Here is a 27,897-nt window from a genome sequence, read left to right as displayed (position 1 = left end):
CAATTTGGCCAAAAGAGGTGTGCTTGGAGGAGCAAAGGTGAGGCTTTCAAAGTCTAAGAACACTTCACCAACTGTTAGTGTGGTGGTGGTAGCATCATGCTCAGAAGCTGTTTTGCTGTCAGTAGTACTGGTACCTTGCACAAAGTGGACGGGATAATGAAGAACTACTGTCAAATTCTTCAGTGAAAACTTTGATACAGTTGGGTGTTTCAACAGGACAATGATCCCAAACATACATTAAAACTGGTTTTGGAATGGATACAGGACGCTAACATTAAGCTTCTGGAATAGCCTTCCCAAAGCCCCCACCTCCTCCATAGACTATGGTTAAAAGCCATTACCACATCAAGAAACCAGTTTAAATTAAATCTACCACACAAGAAGAAAGATCAAATGTCCAGTAGGAGTTATGACAGAAGCATAATTCTGGTTACCAAAGGCATCTACAAAAGGTCCAACCCACTAAAGGACGTTTAATCAAATATTAGTGGGGATATATGTATATTTATGAGTCTGTATGCATACTTTTAATTCTGAGTGGATTTTAAAAAATACAACATGAATTCACAACTGTGTCCCCAGTTCATATTTTCTAAAAGCATTAAAAATGTTTGCCATACAATCATTCCAACCTTAAAAAAAGAACAATTCAAAGGAGTCATTAAAAGTCCAAAATTACCATGACATTCATGCCCATGATGAGTATGTAAACTTCTGACCATAACTGTATGCAGTGACAATTTGCACGAAGCAGCTGATCTGACAGTTCCTCGTCTGTATCACTGACAGTGTTGGTTGAGCTCCTATTCAACTGGCTGAATTCCTATTTTTTGTCATGGAAGTCGAGGGTTCCATAGCCGTTCATCAGAGCCATTTTTAGTTCACTATTTGGATACAGCTCTTCTTCACAGATCTCATTCTTGGTGGCAAACATCTGGCTGATCTCCAAGAAAGTTTTGTTCTTGGTCTCTGGAATGATGAAGAAAGTGTAGATAGCCACTCCCAAGCAGACCACACAGAAGATCAGGTAACAGAAAGGACCTGTAGCAATCTGGGGTGGAAGGACACAAAAAAATAAAAATGCACAGTTAAAGACACAAAACACTCTGGGTTTTTGGAAGATCATTACAATAGATTAACATAAACACAATGCAAACCATGACAAGAGAACATGAAAGGTAGATTATTGGTTTTGTTGGCTTAAAGGTTAACGTTAGCATTAATAGCATTAGCATTAACATAGCAAACTTTTAAGGCAAGTACTTCCCTTTTTTTAAAGCTGTAAATGATCTACTGGGTTTCCAAACTAGCCAGGGGCTTTTTTTATTGCCCTTATTGCCATTATTCTTGCTGGAAAAGACAGTAAGATAAGTAACAAAACAGTGATGTTTTGCAGCAGGGGAAATGTTTTGGTATAAACTCTAAGGATTAGCTTTCCTAAAGGTAGGCTACAAAACAGAAAAAACACAGGACAGGGTGTTTAGCCTAGCTTATCCCAGAGACTAGAGGAAGACGGTACCTGCTAGCCTGAAGACTAAAAACACTTTCTGAGAGCAATGAAGTTATTTTGCTTCATGTGGAATAAAAACAGAAAGATTAAGGAACATGCAATCTCATATTTTAAGATCTGTGGCCAGACTAATTACTGACTGCCTCGGTCACTGTCATCTTAACAATTAATTGTCCTCTTTACTTTGTAGCTGTTCACTTGGAACGAAGCCGAGGACAATGACAGACAGCAAGGTCGGGACTTTTAATTGGAAATTTTATTGGTATTTGTGGAGTCACTTCTGTTCAGACAAAAGTGCACAGCCAGTCATATACACACAGCAGATCTGCATCAAATGTCAAGACTACACATGTACAAAAAAATAAAAATAAAATAGAAATAAAGCCTTTTTACATGTTTTTTCACTATAAACTGGACAGTATTTTTAGATGGCTTTTGTGTACATTTGAATTTTGCTCTGTGGGATAGAAGTCAGTGCTGACCTCTAAGAAGGGAAAGACAAAACCAATGGTGAAGTTGGACATCCAGTTGAGGCAACCAGCCACGGTGTACGCAGCCGGTCGATGAGACTGCTTAAACAGCTCCGCAGTGATCAGGAAAGGCACACCCGCTGTAAAGAATACACAAAAACATATTTGTCTTATTCCAAAAATATTCCCAACAACACCACACGAAGACAGCTTAATCTAACTAAGCATCCTGTTATAACACAAATCACATTTAATTACTTAGTATGGCTATATGAATCTATTGGGTGATGTGAAATTAACATCGGCATCTTAGTTCATCAATTACTTTATCAATACTCCCACTCAGGACTCTTCCTTGGCAGTTACTCAAAATTAACAGAAGATGATTAATGATAAACATTTCACAAGCCCAAGTGCTATTATATTACACTCCTTTTTCTACATGTACTTCATTATGTGTTCATTATTACTCACTAATCATAGACTGACAAGAGAGGAAGGTGTTTGTCAAGATGGCAAAACTCCACTTCTGAACCACAAGACACAGAATAGCTTAGCTCATGCAATTCATTAGTTTAAGATGTGCCTTAACTTTAAACATGTGATTCTTCATTGTTAGAAGTGAAGGCTATGAAGGAGAAATATGCATTAGTATAAGCTCTAATGATTAGCTTTCCGAATAATGTGCTCATTATTCTGTGCATGATAACTGCAGAGAGAAAAGTTTAATATTGTCAAACCAATAACTACACCATAATTTGTCAACATCTGCGATATATATGGGAGGGCATCAATGTGCAAGCAAGGTTTCATTTGAAGGAAACCATATTCATCACAGCTAGCTTATGAACAATGAGCCATTAGAAGTCTAATTGCAGCAAGAGAAATCCTTGTTTGCTGAGGTATAGATTTTGCCTGTTTGACGAATGACGTTATGTAAACCAGATTTGTCCTAATCCATCATCCTCGCAGGTTCGCTCGACGTGGCTCTCATCGTTGTAAACTATTGCCTCTTAATTCACTTCACTCATCTCATCCAGTGTACAAATGGCTGTGAGAATGGAAGCAGTGTGGCAGTTAGGATTTCCTAATTTACAAGACTAATGAAATACAATATCTCCTCACAGCCAGAGGAGGAGTGTGGAGGATGGGGGTGCTGATGTTTTAAAGCTTTAATGCCTGCTATTGCGCAAGTTTCCAGCAGGGTGCAGTGTTTCCTCATACACAGGATTACTTCTAGCTAATGCAATCACATGTAGGTTTGAAAGTGTTGGAAAGTTTTCATGCCAGACACAGATACAAGATTGTTATTTTGTTTTTTTTACCTGGACCTATGCAGAAGCCAGCAATAATCCCAATAACACAGCCCACACTGATGTAGCGCATGTAGGACAACTGCGGCTGTGATTGGTCAAACACAAGTCATGAGTTGCAGATGGTCACACACAGTTTTTTTATTATTATTATTAATTTATATGATGACTTCAGATGGAAAAATCTCTAAGCCTATCTGACATTTTATTTTGTTTTAAATATTGCGTCAGTGTCCTATGTTCAGCTTCAGTGAGTTTACTTTAACAGCAGTGAAATGGTCACTGAATGAAATGTCTTACACTGGTTTTTAACAAATTCGATAGTCTTTTGCAGCAAAACCTGCTTTGCATTTGTGCATCATCCTTTGTGCAGTCCACCTCTTTGGATGAGAAATAGTTGCTAAACATGCAACTGAAAACAGTCTTACAAATAAGTGTGTTTTGACTGGTGTTCCTGTGGACATGGTAGCTTTTAGTGGCATTTAGAGGTTTCTGCTAACAAACCATGTTTGGAAAGAGGCTTTGAAGTGAAGCTTTCACCTGATATCATTTTCTCATTTTTCACAGAGGGTGTCACTTAGAGGTTTTTGCATCTGAAGACATACAATAATTTATGTAAATTATGTAAATTTGGTTATGTCCTAAGCTCCATGTAATGTACTATAATGTCATGCAAAATATTCCTAAACCAGCAGGATATCAGATGACATGTACCTGGAAGAGGACAGACACAGTGATTCCGGCACAGCACAGTCCCATAAAAAGGAAACCACCAATCATCAGTGGTCTTCTGCCCAGACGCTCAATAGTGAAACACTAAATAATGGACAAATAAGCAGGACTACATGTGACTAACCCATAAAAATAGATATTTTACAAAAAATTCTAACAAAAAGTTAGTTGCAATTATACAAATCTTTCGTTTGCCATGCTACCTATGCCTATATATATCTATATCTATATATCTATTTTTAATAGAGTATAACATGACCCTGTGCACGCTACAGAATAAATGACCTTCATTAGGTTTCAGCTCACCTTCCCCTAATCAGATTTTATGCAAGCATCACCAAGACAACAGAAAACACAAACTGAAACAATCAAATTAAAGAAAACAGACTGTGCATGACTACATGTCATAACCAAAATAACCAAAGTCATTATTTCTTTTAAGTATTTTAGGTAAAAAGTTACATGTTTATCAGAAGGGAAGGCATTTGTTTTTCCCAGTTTCTCTTTTTCTTGTGGATCAAGACTGAAATTACCATCAGTCATACAAGGCACAGATTTATTGCAACCCCAAGTGCTTCATGGTTAATTAATCTGCTAATTCTATTTTCCGTTTAGCAACCATTAAATCCATAACAAAACAAAAAATGCAATTTTTATGTCAAGTTCACAATATACTTAATTCTGTTGTATATTTTTGCTTTAACACTGGTTAAACAGAGCTCAGACCAGGAAAACAGCAGCACACTATCACATCTGTGTTCCAACGTTACAAGTCCAAAATATAAAAAATCCTTGTATAATAGAAATACATTCATTTCATCTTAATGTGTGTGTGTCTACTCACCCCCAGCATCCCTGAGATGACCTCAATGGCCCCAGTTCCCACTGTTGTGTACTGAATATAAGGGTCAGCGATTCCTGCATTCCTAAAAATATCATTTGTATAGAACCAGATCTGAAATTGACACAAGGTTTATTGATATGTTGAATCCTTTGGACTATTGATACAGCAGAAATCAAAGTTTGCCTTATTTTCTTAAGGAGCCAAAAAGTCACTCTGCCTATCTGGTAACGCACACGATTCATCATAGCGATCATTATCACAAGGCCGACCATCACTCATGCATTTGAGATACAGCTTTTCATCAGTATGGACTCCTGACAAGTACTCCCCTTGAAATTAATTTGCGCATTCTCATTAATCACACTTTGCTGATACAACATCCATCATTGATGATGTGCGGACAAGATCGTGATCAGTGCAGTTAAATGCTGTCTTGTTGATTTAGTAACCATACATATAACATTTCATCACCATTGGAGGCTTGAAGTATGCAAACAGACGAGCAAAGCAGAAGGCCTGCACAAGCACAAACAATTCCAGAAACTTAAACAACTGGGATAAGATTTGATGAAGATGAATATAAGCTGCTAGGCTAAAACGCCTCCTTACTGAGCTAAAATCTCCTCTAGTATAAGAATTGTGTTATATGAGTTGATTCATATATTTTGTTTTACGCACATGAGCACTAAAGTGCAAGCCAGTAACACTGCAGTGGTGTCAGAGTGCTAAGCAAAGTAGCCATGGCTCATTTCACTCTGGAGCTTTTTTCAGCTTTTTCAGGCCAAACTGTTTGTTTAACAGAAGTAGCCTCATCTAATCACAGAATTTCAAAAGTGTTCTTGGATTATTTAGCTCATCTAATCTGACATGCCTCAGTGTGTAAACCCAACCCAGATTTACACAGTGAGGTATGTACAGTTAAAGTAGGAAAAGTTAAGTAGGAGAGAATCACAGTCTTAAAATGACTTAATCTCTGGGCTTACTCAAAGCTACAATGCCAACTATACTACTTCAGTATTACCAAAACAAGCATCTGTCTTGAGAAACTGTCCTTGAGAAGACAGATGCTGATAACATAATAGTTTAATGGCAACTTCTACTTTATACAACCTAGTTCAGGAAACTGTTCATTGAGCACATTTGTGTCAAATGTCCAGGCGCCTTACACCTCCACATTACAAAAAGTGGATAAAACCTGGTTCACTTTGTGTGTGTGTTGATCCTAAACAGATGCAGGTAGCCTCAGCACACGTCTGAACTTACTCTACCTTAAGAAAAAACAACCAAAGAGCGTAATCCTCATTATCTGTTTTATTACAGCGTTCTTGTTTGGAACTGATTGCGCTCATGCTGAATTATCCACTACAACCAGTACAAAGACACTGAATATCATTCATTACATACATCCATCCATTCACTTCCGCTTCTCCTTTTCAGGGTCGCGGGGGGCGCTGGAGCCTATCCCAGCTGTCATAGGGTGAGAGGCGGGGTACACCCTGGACAGGTCGCCAGTCTGTCGCAGGGCTAACACACAGGGACAGACAACCATTCACGCTCACATTAACTCGCACATTCACACCTAATGGCAATTTGGATTTTCCAATTAACCTATCCCCACAAGCTGCATGTCTTTGGACGGTGGGAGGAAGCCGGAGTACCCGGAGGGAACCCACACAAACACGGGGAGAACATGCAAACTCCACACAGAAAGACCCCGGCCTGATGGTGGACTTGAACTCAGGACCTTCTTGCTGTGTGGCAACAGTGCTAACCACCGTGCTGCCAATTTTACATTTTCATTACATACATCTGGAAAATATTTTTATAATAAATTTAACTTTATGAATTTAGTTATGCATTTATTTGTCCCTTCTTTTCCTTCTTCATGATTTATCCATGATTTCACTTCTTTATGATTATGAATATGTAGTCGATGCTTTGTCGTATTCTCTTGCTTCGTGTAGAAGAGGAAGAACGAAAACAAAGCAAGAGCAGCAACAAAATAATAGCGGGGCTGCCACTTTATGATGTGAATGACAGTACAGCTACAGTAGTACTTGCAGAAGAAATAGCTCTTTCATCATTTTTCCTAGGTTGAGTGGCTCCCCAGCTGGCTGTAATAACTCTACAAAATCAGCACCACAAATACTGTAAAAGCACCATGTTGTAACATGTTGAATAATATCTGTTTGTGCACAAACTCAGTCTGTATGAATATGATTATAAGTATCCAATATTTTAAGAAAAAAACATGCACATTTACTTTTCAAACTCTCTTGAATTGCTTCGTTCTACTTTTCGTGTCTCAGATTTGGAGACACTACTTCTTCTGGAGGTTTGAAGCCTTCCAGTGTTCCTGGCTGGAACAGCTGGGACTGAGAGACTCAGTGGGGTGCACCCCTGCTGCGAAATGGCACTAGCATATGAGCCTGCATGCCTGGAGCCTCCATCCATATGAAGCAATGAGTACAAAGATGTGTTTGACTTTGTGTTCGGATGGGTGGACCTTGTTATGTGAGGTAACGCTGAGGGAGAGCACCAGGAGATAATGAGGCATGGTCCCATCGCCCCCTGCTTAGTCATTCAGTGGGTGTGAGACTGTGATGTATGGATGGACGGGAGAAGCCCAGCTGGGAACTCTCGCACTATAAGATCTCCCTCTCATATAATAACTGCACAGTTGTTGCACATTCAAAATGTGACAACACACACACATATAAACAAAAGATGAAAAAGGCAACACAATAGTTCTCCTACTCACGGCATCAATCCCAGACAGCTGCATGCCGATGTTGACCACCGCAACAGTGAGGACCTGCCAGCGGACGCAGCTGTCCATGAGGAGGCTGCAGACAGAGAGGGTCTGCATGGAGGACAAAGAGCGTTGCTCCTCCTGCATCTCTTCAACCTCAGCCTGAATGTTTCCTTTAGTACGGAACCACTTTAGGGCTACAGAACGGAGTGAAACATGAGTCTTTTTTTTAAAAACTGTTTTAATTCATCCTTCAAGTATCACAGTGAAAGGATTATGTAAAGTTTGAGAATCTGTTCTAGGCGTCTTGATCTTCCTTTGTAATTTCTACATTCAGAAAAGGAAAGCAGGAAATGCACTTTTTAACCTGCAATGGTGGCATGCACATCTCCTCTCTCTATTAGCAGATATCGTGGACTCTCTGGAAACCATGGCAACAGTATCAGCTGGACCATGGTAGGAACCGCCACAAGAGACAAAAGCAGAGGCCAGTGCTCTTCCTGTGTGGGGAAAAAACAACAAAAAAACCAAACACCTCACCTAAACCTTGATTTAAAAAAATAATAATATCATCATCTAAAACTATTCATTCCATCTTTACCATATTTGTCTTTATACCTATATTTAGCTATTCCATAAGTAAACATAGGGTGTCTTGAAGCTTTTTCTGGCTGAAAGTATATTGCTTGCAACGCTTTGTGCATCTGCTCAGTTCTAGATCACAGAGTCTCTGCTTGCATGCATCAATTCAAAATGTTATTTTTATTACATATTAGAACTATGTCAACAATTACTTGAAAGTCAAAATGAAAGCCAGTCAAACATTGCAGTATAAGCACCTTTCCCAGTATCTCCGAGAGCCCCAGGACCTGAGCGATGAAAACTCCAAGACAAATGTGAATGCTGGGAACAAGGCCCAGGAAGCCTCGCAAACTCTTAGGGGCGATCTCACTGAGGTACATCGGCACCACACTGAGAGAAATCCCTGTAGAAACGAAGAAAGTGCAATTAATACAGTCTGACTGTGCTGGTGCAAAAATGAACAAAACACCAAATATGAACTGAAAAGGCAATTTAAAGCATAAATGACTCAGCTGTTTATAGATTATAGGAAATGTATATACAGCTATTTTTCACCAACAACACAAAGTGCTGCTAATTAAAGACAAATATGTGACAGTAATAATAACAGTAATAAATATTAAGAGGAGATTATTGACATAAATTTTAGTCAACCAGGAACAGTAGGCGTGTCTACCTGAATGTACTCCTGTGATGAAACGCCCAATGATGACCATCTCAGGAATTCTGCACCATCTGCTCAAGCCCATCAGAGCTCCGCCCATAAAAACAAGTGCGGTGGATCTCACCAGAGTCCCTTTCCTGTTTGGACGCAGTAATTCTCGTTGCTCAGCTCTCTAAGTTTGAGTCTGTCACAGGTTAATAGTAATTTATAAACATGCACTCAAAATTCATAAACATGGTCACACTGACCTTCCATATTTGGTAACTAGTCTGCTCACCAGCAGTGCTCCGGTCATTCCACCAATGGCAAAGATTGACACAGTAAGAGAGTACAAGACGGTAAGAAGATGCCCATCCGGAGTCAAGCCATGACTTTCTAATAATGTCTCATTGTAGAAGTCTTTGATGTACTGGTGGAAAACAAGGTCAATTCATTTTCTAAGCAAAAAACGCCCCAAATAAATCAAACCCAGTGTAAAAAGATTGTGTGCAATCAAAAGATAATGTTACCTTTTTTAGATATCTTATTTATTTAGCCTTTTATTTATTATTCTAGCACAGCAGTTTTATAGGAGTCAGAGTTCAAAATATTGTTGTTTTTTTTCTTACACTGAGCTTCGTGCAGCCACGTGCTCTCTGAAACCAGCTCTGAAACCAGCTCCTCTTCCTTTTAAAGCAACTTTCTTCTGACCGACTGCCCCTTGCAAACAGAAAGTTTGAAGAGGAGTGTGGAGCTTCTGTGCTCACATCTAAAGCCATGAGACGACTATAATAAATACATCCAATCTTACCGACATAATAAATAGAGCAGCCTGGATTTGTGAATAGTGCAAATACTAAGTTATTATCAATTACGCCGATCAAACTTTTTGAAACCTTGAACATGTTTAATGTGAGCATCCGTAACTGTAACACTACAGACATGACACAAAAAATGAAACATATAAATGATACGTCACAATATATCCCCAAAAGACCTGAAAAATGAAAATTTGATGTTGTGACTTCAATAATTTAATCAAGTCAAGTCAAATTCAAAGCTGAAAAGAACTCATCGACTGCATGCTTGATGAATCTGACGGTGACGCCTTTCACTCAATAAAGTGTCCAGGATGATCCATTGGATTCAAATTTTAAGAAACATCTGAATTAAATATATAAATTAATATGAATTCAAAAGAATACAGAAAAGGTGCAGGAGAAGACACAATTCAAAAATTCACCCTGTACTATGCCCAATGTTATCGCACATAAAAAGGCCTCAGTGAAAGTCTACAGATCTCATAAAGAAGCATACGACAGTAACAACATAGTAAGTGTCCATAACAAACAAAAAGGGAAATTATTTTTGCTCCTTTGCTTAGTTTCTGTATTGATTTCTTATACAAAGTAATGAAAATTATTGAAACAACAGAAAGTGTCATATGATGTCAGAAAGGTTTCAACTCCTGATCTGCTCCTCCTCAAAAGAGCTGAATAGAATAGAATAGAACTCCTCCACATTACCTTGCTTACTAAAATATTACTTCCTGAATGTTGTCATATGTCTGGAGTGTTCAGGTGTGTGTTAACACAACGACAAAATCTTGGAAGTACAAACCCATTGACCCCAAAGCCAGATGATCCAATGCTCTGAGGAAGTGTTAAAACTTTTAATGTTAAAATTCATGACAGGGCAAAAAACTGAGAAGTAAGGCTTGTTTGGGAGGGTTACCAGGAAAAAGACTCTCCTCTCTTAAAAACACACACACGAAAAAACTCAATCCCTCCAACAGAAGAGTGATTGAAAAAAGAGGGTAACAACAGATCACATTTTATTTGTATCAGTATCAACAACAGCGTCAACAGATTATCAAATGATTGTCGTACCAATTACATTAAATCATAACCAACTGCTAAACGGTCTTGTCTTTCTTTCTACTCTGCTGGCTGATTATTGAAGCACAAGTTTTCTTTAAATTTGATAGTAAACTATTAAAACTAAAATACATTTTACCTGAGATTTATTGAGTTTAAAGTCTGAAAAAAAGGATGTTATGTCGATACTCTGAGACTTGCGGGCTCTGCTTTGGATATCAGTCTGAAATAAGCACTTTGGCTTTCTGATTATGTAATCTAAGTTTTTATATTATTTATTTTCAGACAAGTGGCGACCGTGGCTCAGGGGGTTGGGAAGCGTATCTGTAACCAGAAGGTCGCCGGTTCATTCCCCGGGCTCTCTGTCCTGATCGTTGTGTCCTTGGGCAAGACACTTTACCCTACTGGTGTTGGCCAGCATTTTAGATGGCGCGATATGGCAGCCTCGCTTCTGTCAGTCTGCCCCAGGGCAGCTGTGGCTACAACCGTAGCTTGCCTCCACCAGTGTGTGAATGCGAGAGTGAATGAATAGTGGCATTGTAAAGCGCTTTGGGTGCCTTGAAAAGCGTGATATAAATCCAATCCATTATTATTATTAAGATTTGTCCGTGTCATAATATCCAAAGCACAAAACTATTTTGTCTTATTGCACAGACTGACTACTGTGCCACACTTTGTGAACATTATGACAGCACAAAAAGGACGCTAACGTTACTGAGAGCAGGTAAATGTTTGACCTCATCATTTGAGCAGAAAATTTTAGATCACTTGACACTAAGACACTGACCCAAACAAAATGAACTGAACTGCTCCAGCTGTCCCTACTTCTGTGCAGAGCATTCAGGATTTGGGGAAATACCCAGTATTTTTCTGTTTTTCTCAAGAAAAAGATTGATTTTATTCTCACATCTGACTTCCATATCAGACGGGAGTCGGCCTACGCTAGCTAAATTGCTAGCTTAGCCAAAGGACACAAGCAGAAGCAACTAAATTGGCTCCATGTCTTTTGAAATTAGCCGTGCCAGGAAATAGTTATTACATTAATGTGTGCATTTTAGAGCATTAGAGAGATGACTTGTGACTTCATTCCATCCTCCCGTGACCAGTAGCTAAGCTAATCATCTCGTGAATCTATTTTTATAAAAATGAAACTCATGTCAAGCTTCTAAAGCTGGGCATACACTGTCCGATTTTTCAGTCGTGCGACTGTTTTGGGGATCGGCCCGAGTTTTGCCTTAATCGTGTGTCGTGCATCGTGTAGTATACATGAGGTAACAAGAAGCGATTAACACCTCACGACCAGCTCCCGATCATCAATCGTATGGTCGCAAGAAAATCAAACCTGTCTGAAATCCTTTCGGCCCTCGTGAGGGTGTCACCGCAGCCTCTCACACTGCGCACGCGCAAACAGAATTGGAAGTAGAAAGGCGGAGCAGCACGGCAGTGCAGCGTGTGATCTGGACACAAGCGATGGAGGCACAACTTGTAGAACTTTGGCAAGCTCATCCGAGCATTTCGATGTGGCCTCACAATATTATCACGACCGCACCAACCGTGAAAAGAGTTGGATGGACATTGCTGCTCAACTGCAGCCGCCTGGTCAATGTTTTTCATTAGCAATTTAGCAAAGTTGATGGTGGTGGTGTGTGTGTCAGTGTCTGTTAAAGACAGAGAGGGAGAGACAGATTTTGTGTTATAAGCTTCATGTTATGGACGCACAGTGTGAGCACTCAAGTCGCATCAGAGCATCGGGCCGTATAGTGTGAGACCCTGCATCGTGACCCACGAACTTCTAACCCCTGCGAATCAATAGTAGAGTTTGAGCAGGAGCTGAATAATGCGACTGAAAAAATCGCACAGTGTATGCCCAGCTTAATGTAGACAGTGCATCTGCAAGCATTTCAACATGTCTAAGCCTCCCTCTAAACCAATTACAGTTTCATTGTGGATATTTAAAAACAATAGCATTAAGAAAACACCCTGGCTGGCTGATTCCTGACCTGGAACTGATGCAGGGTTTTTATAAAATTTTTGTTACTTTAATCCACGACTATAAAACATATTTATAAAGTTTCAACAACAGATACCAAGCTCTAGAAAAACAATGCAAATGAAAGCTGGAGATGAAAGGTTTAGCTGATCCTAAGTCCTGAGCTACGAACATGAGACGATACCCTGAGCCTGCTCACATGCTTCTATGGGGCTGGAACACATGACTGCACCGCGGCAAATTCAACATCCAAGGAACATTATGGATTAAGACCTACAGCGTATCAATGACATGGTGAGGTAGCTACATAAGCCCACATGACCCCCACATGACAATTTATTTGTTCAGTTGGAGTGTTATGTTCAAATGGGTTATTTAACCATTGAGAATCAAATTCCATACAGTGTTTAACCATAAAGGAAACATTTGTGTTCTCACGAAAAGCATGCACGCAAATGAAATCACAAAACCAGGAGTCTTATTATGTAGACGACGATGAAAATACCTTTGCAGGAGAGTTGACAACGGCCAAGTTATAGCCATAGAGCATAGAGCTGCCAAATGAGGCCAGGAAAGCCACTGCCAGCAGAGGCTTTGTAAGATGCTGTGGAAAACACAAAGCAACACATGAGGGGAAAACCAAGCTGCAAACAGAGTTTACTGTCTCAGGGATGTCTAACTCATTTGACATTGTGGGACACAAACAGTCCACTTTGATGTGAAGTGGACCAGGCCAGTGAAACTCCCCTTTCTGTCAGTGTAAAGCAGTTTAACTATTCATTCAATTCAATTCAATTTTATTTATACAGCACAAAATCACAACAACTTTGCCTCAAGGGCCTTTATGTTGTAAGGTAAAGATCCTACAATAATACTAGAGAAACCTCCAACAAGTATTTGGTGACACTGGGAAGGAAAAACTCCTTTTATACCTTTTATAACAGGAAGAAATCTCCAGCAGAACCAGTCTAAATCCCAACTGGTCAAGGTTGGGGGTTAGTGAGGGAAGCCATTTCAATTTCAACAGCTTGTCTGTTTTGGACTTGATGAAGAAATGTTGTAGTGAATGAAAAAGTGTATATGCAAGGAATAAAGGTGTAAAATCGCATTAATTACAATTAAAGGTCTGCCATTCTCTCTCTCTCCATATGGCCATTTTTATCTAAGCTGTAAAACCTATTTAAACACAATTAAAAGTCAAAAACTTACGGGCTTTGTCACATTCAGTGTCAGAGTGGAGTCTTTGCTTGACCGATTCTGGCCCCCTGACCTTATGTTTGACACCCCTGATCTAATAGATTTCACTATAACTAAACAAACTGGAAGCGTAAACAATTGCCCTAAATTAATATGTTAAAGCAGCTGACTAAATTTTACAGTTTAGTCAATGTGTATTGAAAAATCAACTAAATGATGTTTAGTTTTAAAAAGTCACCATGATCAAAGGTACCTGACTTTATTTAGCATTTAAAGCTGTACAACAACAATCAGTCATAACAGATAAGACTCATAGTCTGTTATGACTAAAGGTAGTCAACAGCTCCTCTGAGCCATTGTCACTCCTTTTAAATATAGTTCACAGGAGACATTGCACCCCACTCAGCAACAATTTATTCTGATTAAATATCTCATGTGAAGCTGCTCACATGTCACACCACTTTAAAATGAGACACGAGTAACTTCTCATTTGCCGTTTAAAAACACACACGGGCTACTTTTGCTTTTAAAGTCTCCTTTAGTCTTTTTTAACCTGATTTGTGGTAAATTGAACGATGCTTGGAATGTCATATGACGTGGTGACTGGTGCTATTGTACGAGTTCAGTTTGTCATGATGAGTTTTCCAACGAACCCAGTAAGCATCTTATATGAACCATGACCTTGAACCATGTTGTACAATGAGATTAGGAGGCATTTGCGACACAATTCCAAAATCATGTGACTAATAAAAAGCGATCACTGGAAACGACCATACACCCAGGAATTAGATCTAAATTTTTTCAAAATGCTTACACTTACCGAGGTGAGTTTTTCATTGTTTCCCTGTAACAGTTCTTCCGCCATTTAAGTCATAAATGATTATTCCCCTTGTGTGAGTTTCTTCGTCATCTGCAAAACTTTTCAAAACTCTTTTCACTGCATCCCCATTTGTAGAGTTTGAGCCGTGATCGTGTACCGGAGAGGAGGCGTGTCGTGTTGATGGGCGGAATTTCCACAGTCGTTAAACCGCCTGCAAAGCAGGCCCATCCCACACATTTGATCGTTTCCCTTTCCCCAGCAAAGATCACGAGTGTCATCCTACACATCAGAGTGATTAGAATAATCTACTTTAAAAAACATTTTTTAAAATCATTTGTCAGTAAACATGATTACACAAAACCTTAAAAACCTTTTGGTGGAAGAAATTGATTTACAGTTTTAAGATTTTATTTTTCCTTATACTCCTGGAGGTCTGTTGTATAAATCTAACCTTGACTTGATTTTAAAGTTGCACTGAACTTTGCCTTTGTTCCTGTTTAAATTCGTTTATCTTGTAAGTTTCATCTCCCCAACGCTCACATGAGTGTAAAGAGCTCCTCCCTTTTCCAGCTAATTACAAGTGATTTTAAACAATCCAGTCATTGAAGCCTAAAGCACTTGCTAGTCAAATGGTAGCTGCATGATTTTACAGAAATCTATAAGTGCAGCTTTTCACTTCTGGTTAAGTAAGACGCTTTCAAAGCTGACATCCTTATAAGTTTAACTATGTTATGTTTTATTGCTTTATGGTAAAAAAATAAATGTTGCTTTCTGTAACCTCCTTTTATGGAAATCATTTGAAAAGAATTTAAGATTAAATTTAGATTTTTCTCTTACCTTTACTGATTAATTAAAGTACTTGGAGTAAGACTTGCATTTTTTGCTTCCCTTTTGGCTTTTAATTCGAAATGTTCTATAACATAGGTGTCAAACTCTGGCCCGTGGCCCAAATTTGGCCCACAGCCTAATTACATTTGGCCCGTGAAGCCATACCAAATTATTAATAGAGCTGGCCTACTGGTATATACAGCTAATATATATATTGTTTAGTATTAAGCTTTGCTTGTTCCATATTCAGTTTTTCAGCAAAACTTGTTTGAGTCCATAAGAAGAGATTCATTCTTAAATCTGGAGGAAGTTTTTTTTTCAATAAATATTTATGTTAGCCCGCGACTTTGTTCCAGTTTTGAATTTTGGCCCACTGTGTATTTGAGTTTGACACCCCTGTTCTATAAGAATAATTATTCTACTCAGAAACGACAAGCACAAAACCTACATTTCCAGGTGTAGACATCATTTTTTTCATCTGCTCACAGTTTTGTCCTCTACACAACATGCAAATAAACAATGTCAGTTAATGTTCACCAAAGTGATATGCTCGGCATCAGATCTTCACCTGACTGTCATGGATGAAGACCTGTTTGGTTGCCTTTTAATCACCTTTAGTCACAGTAGCATCTGCTTTACATATGATTCTTGAAATGTCTATAACAGGGGTGTCCAACTCCAGGCCTCAAGGGCCGGTGTCCTGCAGGTTTTAGATGTGTCCTTGATCCAACGCAGCTGATTTAAAGGGCTAAATTACCTCCTCAACATGTCTTGAATTTCTCCAGAGGCCTGGTAGTGAACTAATCATTTGATTCAGCTGTGTTGACGCAGGGTGAGATCTAAAACCTGCAGGACACTGGCCCTTGAGACCAGTAGTCGGAGACCCCTGTTCTATGGTGATTTCAAGATGAGATAATGGAGTTCCTTGCAAAAATGCAAAAGCCTTGAGCCACCTCTCATTTTTTAAAACACATTTTCTAGTTCTAATTTAGTAAAAACATACCTGTGTAGAAGGACACACAACGTTACTGCAACATTATCGAAGCAGTGTAGGATCATCTTGATAAAGAACAGAAAAAAGGGCAGCCAACATCCAAGGTGCAGCTTTGGATGTCCTTCAAGAAGTTGGAGCGCTACTCCTGGAGACTACTTAATGAAATGACATTTCCAAGTTTGTTGTAAGCACAGAACAGTTTAATTGTGTTTAGAAACTAAAAGCTGAGAAGACAAGAAGAAATCAAACACAAAATATGTAAAACACAGCTAAATCACATGAAGTATATTATGCACTGTGAGAAGTTTTAATGAAATAATAATAATACAGGGATATGTGAGATGAAGTGGAGAATTTAGTCAGCAATGGACTACACAAAGTGGCACAAGATTTTATTTTATTTTTTCATGGGGAGGGGGTGATGGCGACTTCACCTCCCTTACACCCTTTTGCTACCTCCATCAGATTTCTCCCTGCTGATATTTCCTGGTATGATATAGTATATTCCCTACATAGATTCCTCCAGTACACAACCAATGACCCTTTAAACATATGCTCCTAACTTTAAACCAACGAGCCAAGTTGAGACCATCATGCAGGTCAAATGACTTGTGTCATATGACTTCTAGCGCTGTGAAATTTATGCAGCATCATGCTGTTTTTGTGTATAAAATCAATTAGGCTGGGAACAGGGACATAACTCACTGGGCTGACACCATAAAAGAAGAAAAGAACAAATGTGTAATGAAATGAAATATTATGAGGAGGTGTGTGCTGACACTAAAAAACACTCGGTAAGACGTTTACTACGCAACACAAACTTGATATTTGGCATACATGTTCACACATATACATATACATTTGTATACACCAAATTAATAATGACTGTGAAGCATAATTGTAGCTTTTTTTGGTCTTTTTGTACAGTCTGACTTTTAATTATGCCATGTGTAAAACATTTGTGGGATTAGAACACAAACGCAAGTGTCTGAGCTCTTGTCTTTTCTCATCCATCCATCCTTTTCCACTAATTCAATCCAAGGTTACAAGGGGCTGGAACCTATCCCAGCTGAGAGAGGGGACAGGCCATAGACACCCTGTACAGGTCACCAATCTGTAGCAGAGCTCCTCCATTTTCCAGTCACGTTTCAAGTGTCCCTTACCAGCTCTTGTTCCCCTCCAGTTCCACAAAATTAATAGATAATTAAATAAATTTGTAATACATTTTTCATCATGAGAACAGAAAAAACTATTGCAAAAACAATTGAGGGTCTACAAAGGCAAACATTTGATTTAATTCACAAAATAATTAGATTCAGTTTGAGTTTTTGGACACTTGTGAATAGTGCAAATAAGTTTAGAAAGTTTGTTGTAGTCAGTCATGGCAAACCCTGCCATGTAAAAGGTAATTAGCTGACCTAATAGTTAATTAAAATATTGATTAGTGTAGCTTTAAATGTTTGCTGGTGATCCTGGTCAGGTGACTGCAGCAAAGGAGCTACAGAGTAAGGAAAGTCACAGCTGCAGTGTTTTTATTTCTTTGTATCTACGTTAACTTACAAGAGCCTCTGGCCTGTAGTAATTCATCAAAATGAAGTCCTAAATGCATCAAAACACATATTATAGAGCAACGTTAGTTGGTCTGTTGTGTTTGTGTTATAAAGAGCAACACTTGATTACAGTAAACGATGAACAAATCTTTGCTTTTATTATAAGTAAATTTGGAGACTGAGGTCTGTGTCTCTTGATGGGTCTTGATGAATATCAGGCCTGTTCTCATTTGTTGCTCACTGGGCTTCTTGGATCAAGGTCAAGAGTGCACATTGAGGAACACGGACAAAATGTGAGACTCTGATCGGAGTTCACGTGTTCATCTTTTCACGTTGTTTAGGCTCATGTGACTCGGAGGTTTATGCTGGTCATTTTTCTGCTTAGGATAAGAAGAAGTGGAATAATTCATTTATCTTCCATCAAAAGTGAAACCACAGCATCATATCGCAAAGACATTTTTTTCTCAATTTATTGCGATTCTCACCATCTGATTGTGTCTGCTCATTAACACAATGATTAGGAGAAAAACCAGATAGAGACTCAGATGCTGACAAATAAAAAGCAGTGAAAAGAAATTAACATCTCCCTTACATAATTTACAATAGGGACATTTCATGATCATAATCAGGATGCGGAACTACATGATTTAATTTCCTCCCAGCAGTGAATAAGATGTCATTTGATAAATTACCCATCAATAGCAGACAGTAGGGATGCTGTGCAGGGAAATGCAGCGTGTGCGTGTGCCTGTGTGTGCCTCTGCGTGTGCTTGTGAGTGAGTTTCGTGTGAACGTGCACAGCCATGTTGTCACGATGAGGATGCTCAGTGTGTGTGTGTTTGTATGTGTTTGTGTGTGTTGCGGGAAGCTCGGAATAACCTCACATTAGCAGCCCATTATTTCAATAAACCTCCTCTTGCATCCAGTTGACAGATCATCTGCCTAGAAAAGCAGATATTGTGGCCTTTAATCAGTCAGCCCCCTCTGAGCCTCCGTAGTCTCTTGTGCAGTATTTAAATTCCTCATTTACTCTGTTGCAGGCGGGACGTGCCTGTCCCCCATTGTTCGCTCTGAATAAACTGAGAAGCTGATCGTGTTAAGTGTGGCCATGATTGATGGCTGCTGATGAAATCTAATATACTCGCCCCATGCCATCGTTTAGCAGAAATAGGATTAGAGAAAAAGACTCCTACACCAGCTGATAAAAGGTGGAAATGTACTTAATGCACTTAATGCTTTTTCAGATTTTTAAAATTGAAGAGTTCTGGCAGTGGTCGAGTAACTCCAAGAGGAGTCTGGGACATTAACTGTTGACTGATGGCTGTGGGTTGTGGGGTGTGTGATGAAACTGAGTTAGTGAAATGAAGTGTGAGCGTGAGTGAGGTCAGGAGGCACGGATTATAAATCTAAAAACCATAAAGCAGAGTGACTGTCATCAGTCGTGTCACGATAATTATTTTCACGATTGTTATCACAGCTATTAAGCCTCCTTGTGTTCGTGGAAAGGTCAGTACACTGCAGTGGCAAATGGCACATGACTCTGTGATATAGCTGCTTTAATGTGTTGATGAAATTTTAAGAGATGAGAGCGGAAGTGAGATTTTAGTGACCCCTTGTGGGGTGTGAGCTCCAGTTCATTATGGAGCGATTATCTTTATGAAAAAAGAAACTATAGTCTGTGTACTCTGTGTTAGACGGATTTTTCTTCTGGAAATATAAGTATTTCTAGCTAAAGAACACACAAACACACTGGTATTTAGATAGACAAACTATAATATACACACACAAGCACACGCTTTGCAGCCCAAATAAAGCAGTTATAAGTTTAAGCGAAGCCCTGTCATCCTTCCTCTAGTCTCTTTTCTCCTCTGTTTTGTGTTTTACCCCCTTCACAGCTACATTATCACTTTATTTGGGTGTAATGGATCTCCCTCCTCCCCTCCTGACCGCTCCCATTGGCTGTGGCTGGCCTCCAGCCCAGCCCACCTGCTCCACAGCGCTCTCCTTAATGTGACTGGCCGAGGATGATGGATTGCCTACTGTCAGTTCCACCTCCTCCTCCAATCAACAACTAGCCATGGAAATTGATTGTTCTAATTTGCTCTCATTATTATTATGATATTAAGCACAATATACAGACACAGCTCACTGTCAGATCTGGGCAACGCCATCATTAGTTACAGAGGCTGGAGAATACGCCTCAGTGCGGTTTTCTCCCACAGACGCCAAGATGTAAAGGAATCAGCGAGCGTTGGAGAAGCATACTGCTTTTTCTTAATAAGATTTGCCATGCAGCACCTCGCTGAGGTGATGTAGCATCTAATTAAGTTCAATTCAGTGCATCTGGGAAAGAGGGGGAAAAAAAAGAAGATATGATTAAGTTCCTCCATGTCAAACGCAGCGTGTTCACGTGCAGCTGCCGGATCAGGGGAAATGGGAGGTGCCAGTGTGAGGAAAACACTCGTCTCTACATCTGCAATGACTGCAAATTGTACAAATCTACAGTTATTAAATGCTGCTCAGAACACGCAGTTGAGATGCAGGACTATACATTTACAGAGTGAATGGTACTGAATAACAATGAGAGTGCACAATCTAGGAGCTTTCAGAAAAATCTCCATTTCAGAAAAATACTAAAAATGTACAGTATTTCTGTTTAAAGATAATGTGTACACTATATGATGACCTTATGCATGACCTTTCTCATTCTTCATCTCATTAAACAGCTTCTGTCTTTCTCGTCAGGCTTGAAGTTGAACAACCGAAGATCAGCAGTATCATCATTTTGAGTGCTTTAGGCCTTCTCCCCCCTCTGCTATATTCACAAGCCTGATTTGAGATGGTACAAATGAGACTCCAAAAGGCCAAAGCAAATACCAGAGAAATCTGCTGATCATGATATTACCAGAGCAGCCCCTCCAGCTGTATACGACTCCTGTGTTGCATGGACCAAAGTGTATCCCCAGCCATGCTGTTATCAGCCCAGAGTATATTGGATACTGCTTACATTAACACACAGTGTCTAACAAACCGCTTACGCTCCTTTAATTGGATTACAAGGAGTGCTGCATTCCCATTGGTGAGATTAGAAGGGTCCGGGCACGGAGCCGACTCCCCCTCCTCCACGTGAGTAAGGTATCTGATTCGTCGTCGTCTCTAACGACCTGCAGATGCCAGATGTTTGATTGGTGGAGTGGTGCTGGCACGGGTGTTTATTGGTCCATGACAGTGTAATAAGGGCTATGCCAAGTCGACTGTCAGGGTGTTAAAGTGTCTACTCTGATCTAGGGGTGATTAATGAGGCTGTTTATTTATTTACTGGCCTTAAATACAGTTTGTGGAGATTCTTTTCTCTAAGTAGATTTAAAGGTCAGTCTTGAAATTGCCAGACAGGATTTAAACATGTAAAATATAGCTTTTTATATTAAAAATGTTATGTTTGAAAACAACTTAATTTTACCTGTATTTGAAACTGTGAGGATCCTGTTTAATGCTGCTGTTGGGACTTTACATCAACTTTGGGGGAGTTTTGATCCTACAGTTTAAAGCTTGCACATTTGCAACACACATCTCACCACAGTTAGATCAAAAGAAAAAGAAAAATAGAGGTCTGTATCAATAGTTTCTGATATTAGAGACAAAGTATTGAAATCATTGTTTAGGTGATTTTCAATTTAAGCATATTTTTATATTTTCTCCATTTGTCATTTTCTGCTTTTCATGTAATAATGATCAAATAATAAAAATAATAGTAACTGGAAAGCATTTTAAGTATGTAAATATATATATATATATATATATATATATATATATATATATATATATATATATATATATATATATATATATATATATATATATATATATATATATATATATATATATATATATATATATATATATTTTTTTTTTTTTTTTTTAATTTATTTTTTAATTTTTTATTTTATGTATTACATAAGCAGCAACATATTTGTTTGCCAGAAAGAGAGAAAGACATCTCATATATGTTATCGTCCGTCTGGGGCAAACTAAATCTTTGACATTCGTTTTCTGATTTCATAAAGAGTGAGTTATTAAAGCTCCCAAAAAATATAAGTCGAATGAATTTTTTTTCACTTGTCAAGGTAATTTCTTATCACAGTATGATAAGTACAAATGTACATGAGCTCAGAATTACATTAATTGCACTCATAAAACATACATTTAAGATAAAGCGGCTAAGTCTAAAATGACATCTAAAATAAGAGGTGCTTAACAGTTTCCTCGACATAGTATTCATTTAAACTTACCCGTTACTGCCAAGATTTCTGAGTATATTTAATAGCCCAGTAGCAATATGCATGAAAAGCAAGATCATTTTTCTTTTTAACACTATTGTATAACAGTGAAAACATAGATTTCCAGAATATCTCATTAACAGAAAAATTTATCTTAAGGCTCTGAATCTCAGATTTTAAAAAGAGGTCTCTTTCAAGCTTTCGAGATATCATGTTTTCATAAACAATACCCGTATGCCAAGTCTGTTGACGGTGAACAGCCTATCTGAGCTAACCGCCTAACAAAAATATTTTGAAGTCAGAATTGTTAAAATGCCTGCAAAAGTCTCCAAGTTATTTACAGGAATAAGAGGAAGTAAGACATATATTTCAGTACAGTTTGAGTTAACAGAACCTTAAATAATACATAAAAATGCATTAGCATGGAAACGGCGAAGCAGGATTCTTTCACATTAGCACAATGATTGCGTGTCGTGTGTATCCGAGAGAGCGAAGAGAAGCAAAGAAAAGAGAAAGTGCACCTTGTGACCTTCCACACTCGGACCTCCACCTCCGACCTCCGCTGTAATTCTTGTGGTTTTCAGCCTTTTCTACACACATCACCCAAACCTCTGACCACTAACTTATGTGGAGTCCCCGGTACAAGCTGCTGAAAACCTGGCAGCTGCTGGCCTCCTGTGAAGGAGGACCCTCTCCATCATGGTGGTGACACCTTAACTGTCCAGCTCTCGCTCAGTGAGGAAGGCCCCCTGCCACCACACACACACACTTTCTCTTGTGGTGGTTAAAGGACAAACACAATGACACAAACTGTAGCCACTCACTTTCTTTTCTTACACAGGTGCAGTTGTGAATGTGTGCGCTTGTACACCCGACACAAATATTCACACAGTGACATTCTCACAAACTTTCTTTGAATCCCAGTTCCCACAACCCACACTCTCGCTACATGGCCAACAAAACAATTCTCCTTTTGATTCCCACTTTCACACACACACACACACAAGCACACATGAATACACACACTGGAGCTCGACCATTATGCCTTAATGTACTCTGGCCTGTCCCTGCAGGTGACCTGACCCTTACTGTCCTGTCTGTCAGAGGGAGAAGAGCCAATTCAGCCAGATGGCAGTAGAAGCGAACGGCTCTGAACAACAGGCCGAGTTAATATGTAGCTTTAACCATTGTCTCTTCTGCCTGACAATGGGGTGAGCCGGGAGGGAGGAGCACTTGCTTGAGCTGCGGGTAAAAAGACGGACTCTGTATATTCTTGAAGGAGTTCATAAAAATGGCGCTAAACCCACTTTATTCATCACTGTCTCATTTGGGCAAGAAAGCAAATGGACAGAAAGGGGGGTGGGGGGTGGGGGGGTGGATACACTGTGATTCTGCTGTACCTCTGTGGGGAGTTTTTATTATGTAGTCAGCAGTTAAAAGTGCAAAACACTTCAGTTTCTTTGCTTTTACAAGGTATTAAATCCATTTATCAGAGCTTAAACATAAGATTTTTGTTGTTTCTATTTAGCAGCAAATGTCATGAAATATCTATTACAATAAATGCTCTAATTATGCTTCTACTTGTCACATTAAATACAGAAAAAGAGATCAAAGTGTTTTCTTTCCTCAGTAACCGCTGCAACAACGCCTGCTAACATCCCCATTGTCAGCCTCTGTTCCTTGGCACTATCACTTTCCTAAAGATGAGGGTAATTTTCTATGCAAATGTGGCGCCATCATTGTCCCCGCCTCGTTAATCTGGGCCTGGGCTCCTTTGACAAACCTCTCTCTGATTGATGAGGCCCTGACAGCTCCAATGTGTGCGTGCATTTTCACAGATTGACATCATCATTAAGGAGCGAGAGCGGGGCCTGAATCACAGCAGATTTACCACTGCCACCACCCCCTCCGCTACACGTACACACCTCGCTTCAGCATGCACACGAAAGGGTTGTGCGCACGCAGGAAAATACACACAGACACACAAAAAGCAGCACACCATCCGTCTAACAGCTGAGGTTTCCCTTCTGTACCCACAGAGTCGGGCAGGCGGCAGAATGCAAAGCGCTCACTCATTGGCTGCCTGAATCTGTCATGTTGAAGTTAATTGGTGTAGGCTTTAAGCAAATTTCCAGCATCACCCCCAGTCGCCGCACCACTTGATGGGTGAGTCACTGTCATATGGCACCTATTGATTCACCCAGGGGATGAAATGATTCCCATAAAGCTCGCTATGTCAGTGTCACCCTCTCGGAGAGCGGCCGATAGCCTCTCTCCTCCCTGTCTGTTAATGTAGATGTGAGAGAAGAGTATTTTAAATCATGCTTTATTCATATTCATTCAGTCTAGAGGGGATCTGCGGGCTGGGTTTTTAGTGTTTCAATCGGCTAAAGTCCATTTTGGAGTTCATTTGAAAATGGAAAAATCGTTACCTAATCCTATTGCTTTAGCCCTGAGCTACAACATAAGAAGCATGGAGTGTGCCGGCAGAGCAGGAAAAAAAGAAAAGAAGACAAGAGACACAAACCCTGACTGAGTGGAGGCAGCTGCAGATGAGCAAATAAAGCATTCAATATTTATGACTGAAATTAAAACCAGATAAAGATGTCACATATTACCGTGTCCCCACCCTCCTCTCCTCCCTCCCAGGCCTCTGGCCCCAACTCCGGTGCTCACAACTCTCTACTCTCTCTCAGTGCGAGTGAAAGAGAAGCATTATTCCTTCTCAGCCCAATGTCTTCAAAGACAGTAATGAATGCAATGCAGTGACCCAGAAAATGGACTTTAGAGAAGGAGAGGGAGAAAAAAAAAAAGCAATCTTGCGTTTGTGGCGGAGTATTATCACTTTACTCCCCTCCCCTCATCCTCTCCCCTTCCAGATCGGTGTGTGTGCTTATGGCTGTGCGCGTACGTGTGTGTGTGTGCACCTGCCATTAAGTGTGTGTCGACAGACCGGTGTGCCTAAGTGCATTCATGTGAATTTGTATGAGTGTGCACGCTTGCTTCTGATCGTGTGTTTGCATATGTGTGTGATTGCGTGTGCGTGTGAGCTGAAGTCTCCATCAAGAGGGAATGGGCACGGGCTGACAGGCAGGCCCATTGTGAGGTTAATTAAACACTTCAGGTTTAACACCCCGTCTCTGTCGTTAACCCAAACACTGGCTCATCACTCATTCCCGCCACACTTCAGTTAGAGAGCAGGGGGGTGCAGGAAGGGTGGGGGACAATGGAGATGTCACAGCGGGTGGGGGTGTGTTGGTGGTTGTATGTGAGGTTATCAGAGATGGTGAAAGTGGTGAATGTTTGTGTGATATATTATAAATGTAAGAAGATAGATGGAAACTGACCAGTATGTAATTCAATTTGCAGGAGAAGTGCCACTTAAAGTGATTCCGTAAGGCACGGGTTAAAACAAGCTTTCCTCCAAAAGACGCTGTCGATTTGCTGTTTTGATGATGGTAGTGGACAGCACATGCAGCATTTCAATCTAATATTTATCCCAAGTGTTCAGTGAAGTCAAATCTTAGGTGTGCAATTCAACATATTGACAAGAAACATCTTCATTCATACAAGCCTGAAAACCAGTTTGTCAATCAGGTTCTTGCCAGAAACCACAGTGAGAACACACATCAAAGAAAGTTAAGCAGAATTGAAATCTCTGGCAATATGATGCTTGTGAACCTGATGGGCCACATCCACATAAGAAACAGATTTGGGGATATATATAAATATTTAACCTCCTGGACCTCTCAGGGCATATTTCTTTTAAAGAATTTCATGTTCGAGAAAAATATGTCTGCACTGCTTGAAAAAAAGTCGCTGGAACTTGTAACTTTCAGATACAACTTTCACAGATTAAGAAAATAAGCAGTATATTTTGTTTAAATTACACTAGTGCAGGTAACTCTGGTCATCTGCAAAAGAACCTACTGGCGCCTGCAGTGTAATGGATCCTCACACCACTAGATAGCAGTAGTTTACACTTCTGACAACTTAACCAGTCCACACAGTTACTGCAGAGGAACTCATGGAGCCACTGAACAAGTGAAGGAGTGAATAAATGATAAGATGAATGTGTGAAGGGACTTAGGAAGTGTCTGTAATAATCCTGTCTTACTCATCAGCTGCTGAAGTCCACATAAAATTAAAGTTTTTGTAATTTGGTGTATTACAATGGTTGCATGTATGTAGAAAGTATGAAAATGAGCAAACTTTCTTCATCTCAATCAACCTTAGAGATTACAAAAAAGTGTTTCTGTTATGCTGACTTGTATTTGCAAAAAATTAAATAACAAATTACACGCCTGTAACCTATGTGATTTAACCTGTAATTAAAAATATAAATAAATACATAATCACGCAAACAGTCTGCAGACTTGTTCTAAACTAACTTTAAAAAGTTGTAATTTTTTGTGACTGGTATAAAAGTTGTGAATATTTGCATTAAAAAAAGCCTTTTGTAATCATGCAGAATAATCCCTCTTATTCCATTTGCGTCTTAGCAATGAAACATAAGCTGCTATCATCTTTGTACAATCACAGATACAAAATGTTTTTATCTCAGAAATAAAATCAAAGACGCTTCTATCTTTATATAAAGTTGTAAATGGCAGTGAATTGCAGGACTGCATGAATAATTTTTTTCAGTGGAGTATCTACATCTTCAGCAACGATTGTACACTCTGATGTTAAAAGGCTAAATGATGATTGGAAATAAACATTTTCCAAATATATTGGCGCAGCTGATTACTGCTGATCTGGCAAAGAAGATATAAATTTGGCTAGCTAAGTGTTGGGCGCGTGTTAGGCTATGTGGGTTTCAAAATGGGTAAAGTAAATCCTTCTTCAGCAGCTTATCTGAATATTCTTGAAATGAAAGCTATTCCAGTTTTCAAATGCTCAACATTTTATATTAGTTTATGAACTAGTGTGAACAAGTGCACATCGGAATCTCTAGTTAAAGTAAAAGGACACGTCATTGCTCCTACTTTGGCAGCTTCTTTAATTGGTATCACAAAATAGTCCAACTTGTGTCACCAGTAAAGAGAAGCCTCCTGGACAATGGTGTTTTAGGCAGAATACATGTGAAACTGGCCAAAAAGCAAAAGAACACAGATATTGAAAAAGGGACAAAAAACAATGTGGAGAAAGATGGTGTTTACGTGGGGAAAGGGACATTTGTGGATCACCGAACAAATTAAAATATACTGAGAGGGAGCATTCAAACATTGCTTTGGTAGTAAAGTGAGAAATTTGCTGAGAACAAAATGGAACAAGTGAGGCTATCACTCCATTTCGTAGCACCAACTCGTACCCTGTGGGTGCTGCGTGAGTAGAGCCAATTACTTCCTGCAACAGGACAATGACCCAAAGCACAGCCCCAATCTATGCACGAACTATTTAGAGAAGAAGCAGTCAGCTGGTATTCTGTCTGAAGTGGCAGTCAACCCATTTGAGCTGTTGTTGTAACAGCTTGACCATATGGTATGTAAGAAGTTCTCATCAAACAAGTCCAACC

General features: G+C 39.4%; 1 protein-coding gene across 1 annotated transcript; it reads right to left on the bottom strand.

The window, feature by feature from the left end:
- Positions 1 to 508: 508 nt before the first annotated feature.
- On the bottom strand, positions 509 to 14,865 carry slc2a15b (solute carrier family 2 member 15b). Its single transcript, XM_006790663.3, has 12 exons — positions 14,731 to 14,865; positions 13,219 to 13,317; positions 9,116 to 9,276; positions 8,880 to 9,004; positions 8,461 to 8,606; positions 7,989 to 8,121; positions 7,631 to 7,818; positions 4,870 to 4,980; positions 4,008 to 4,109; positions 3,306 to 3,381; positions 1,993 to 2,120; positions 509 to 1,051 (listed from the first exon to the last, which is right to left on the bottom strand). The coding sequence occupies exons 1-12, from the start codon at positions 14,773 to 14,775 to the stop codon at positions 824 to 826; spliced, it is 1,542 nt and encodes a 513-aa protein (XP_006790726.1). The 5' UTR covers positions 14,776 to 14,865; the 3' UTR covers positions 509 to 823.
- Between the last annotated feature and the right edge of the window lie 13,032 nt (positions 14,866 to 27,897).

Source organism: Neolamprologus brichardi, chromosome 6, assembly GCF_056152115.1.
Source record: "Neolamprologus brichardi isolate AB-2024 chromosome 6, ASM5615211v1, whole genome shotgun sequence".
Taxonomy (NCBI): domain Eukaryota; kingdom Metazoa; phylum Chordata; class Actinopteri; order Cichliformes; family Cichlidae; genus Neolamprologus; species Neolamprologus brichardi.
The sequence above is the reverse complement of the archived record's forward strand: the minus strand, read 5'-3'. Positions and strand labels throughout refer to the sequence as shown.

Bases quoted from the DNA above. Each gene is read 5' to 3' on its own strand.
- slc2a15b (XM_006790663.3), bottom strand. From the start codon at position 14,775: ATGGCGGAAGAACTGTTACAGGGAAACAATGAAAAACTCACCTCG. The intron at 7,819-7,988 runs GTTAAAAAGTGC...TCCGTTCTGTAG, and splicing joins TGTGCATGCCACCATTGCAG to CCCTAAAGTGGTTCCGTACT. The intron at 4,110-4,869 runs GTGAGTAGACAC...TCCATTATTTAG, and splicing joins TCATCTCAGGGATGCTGGGG to TGTTTCACTATTGAGCGTCT.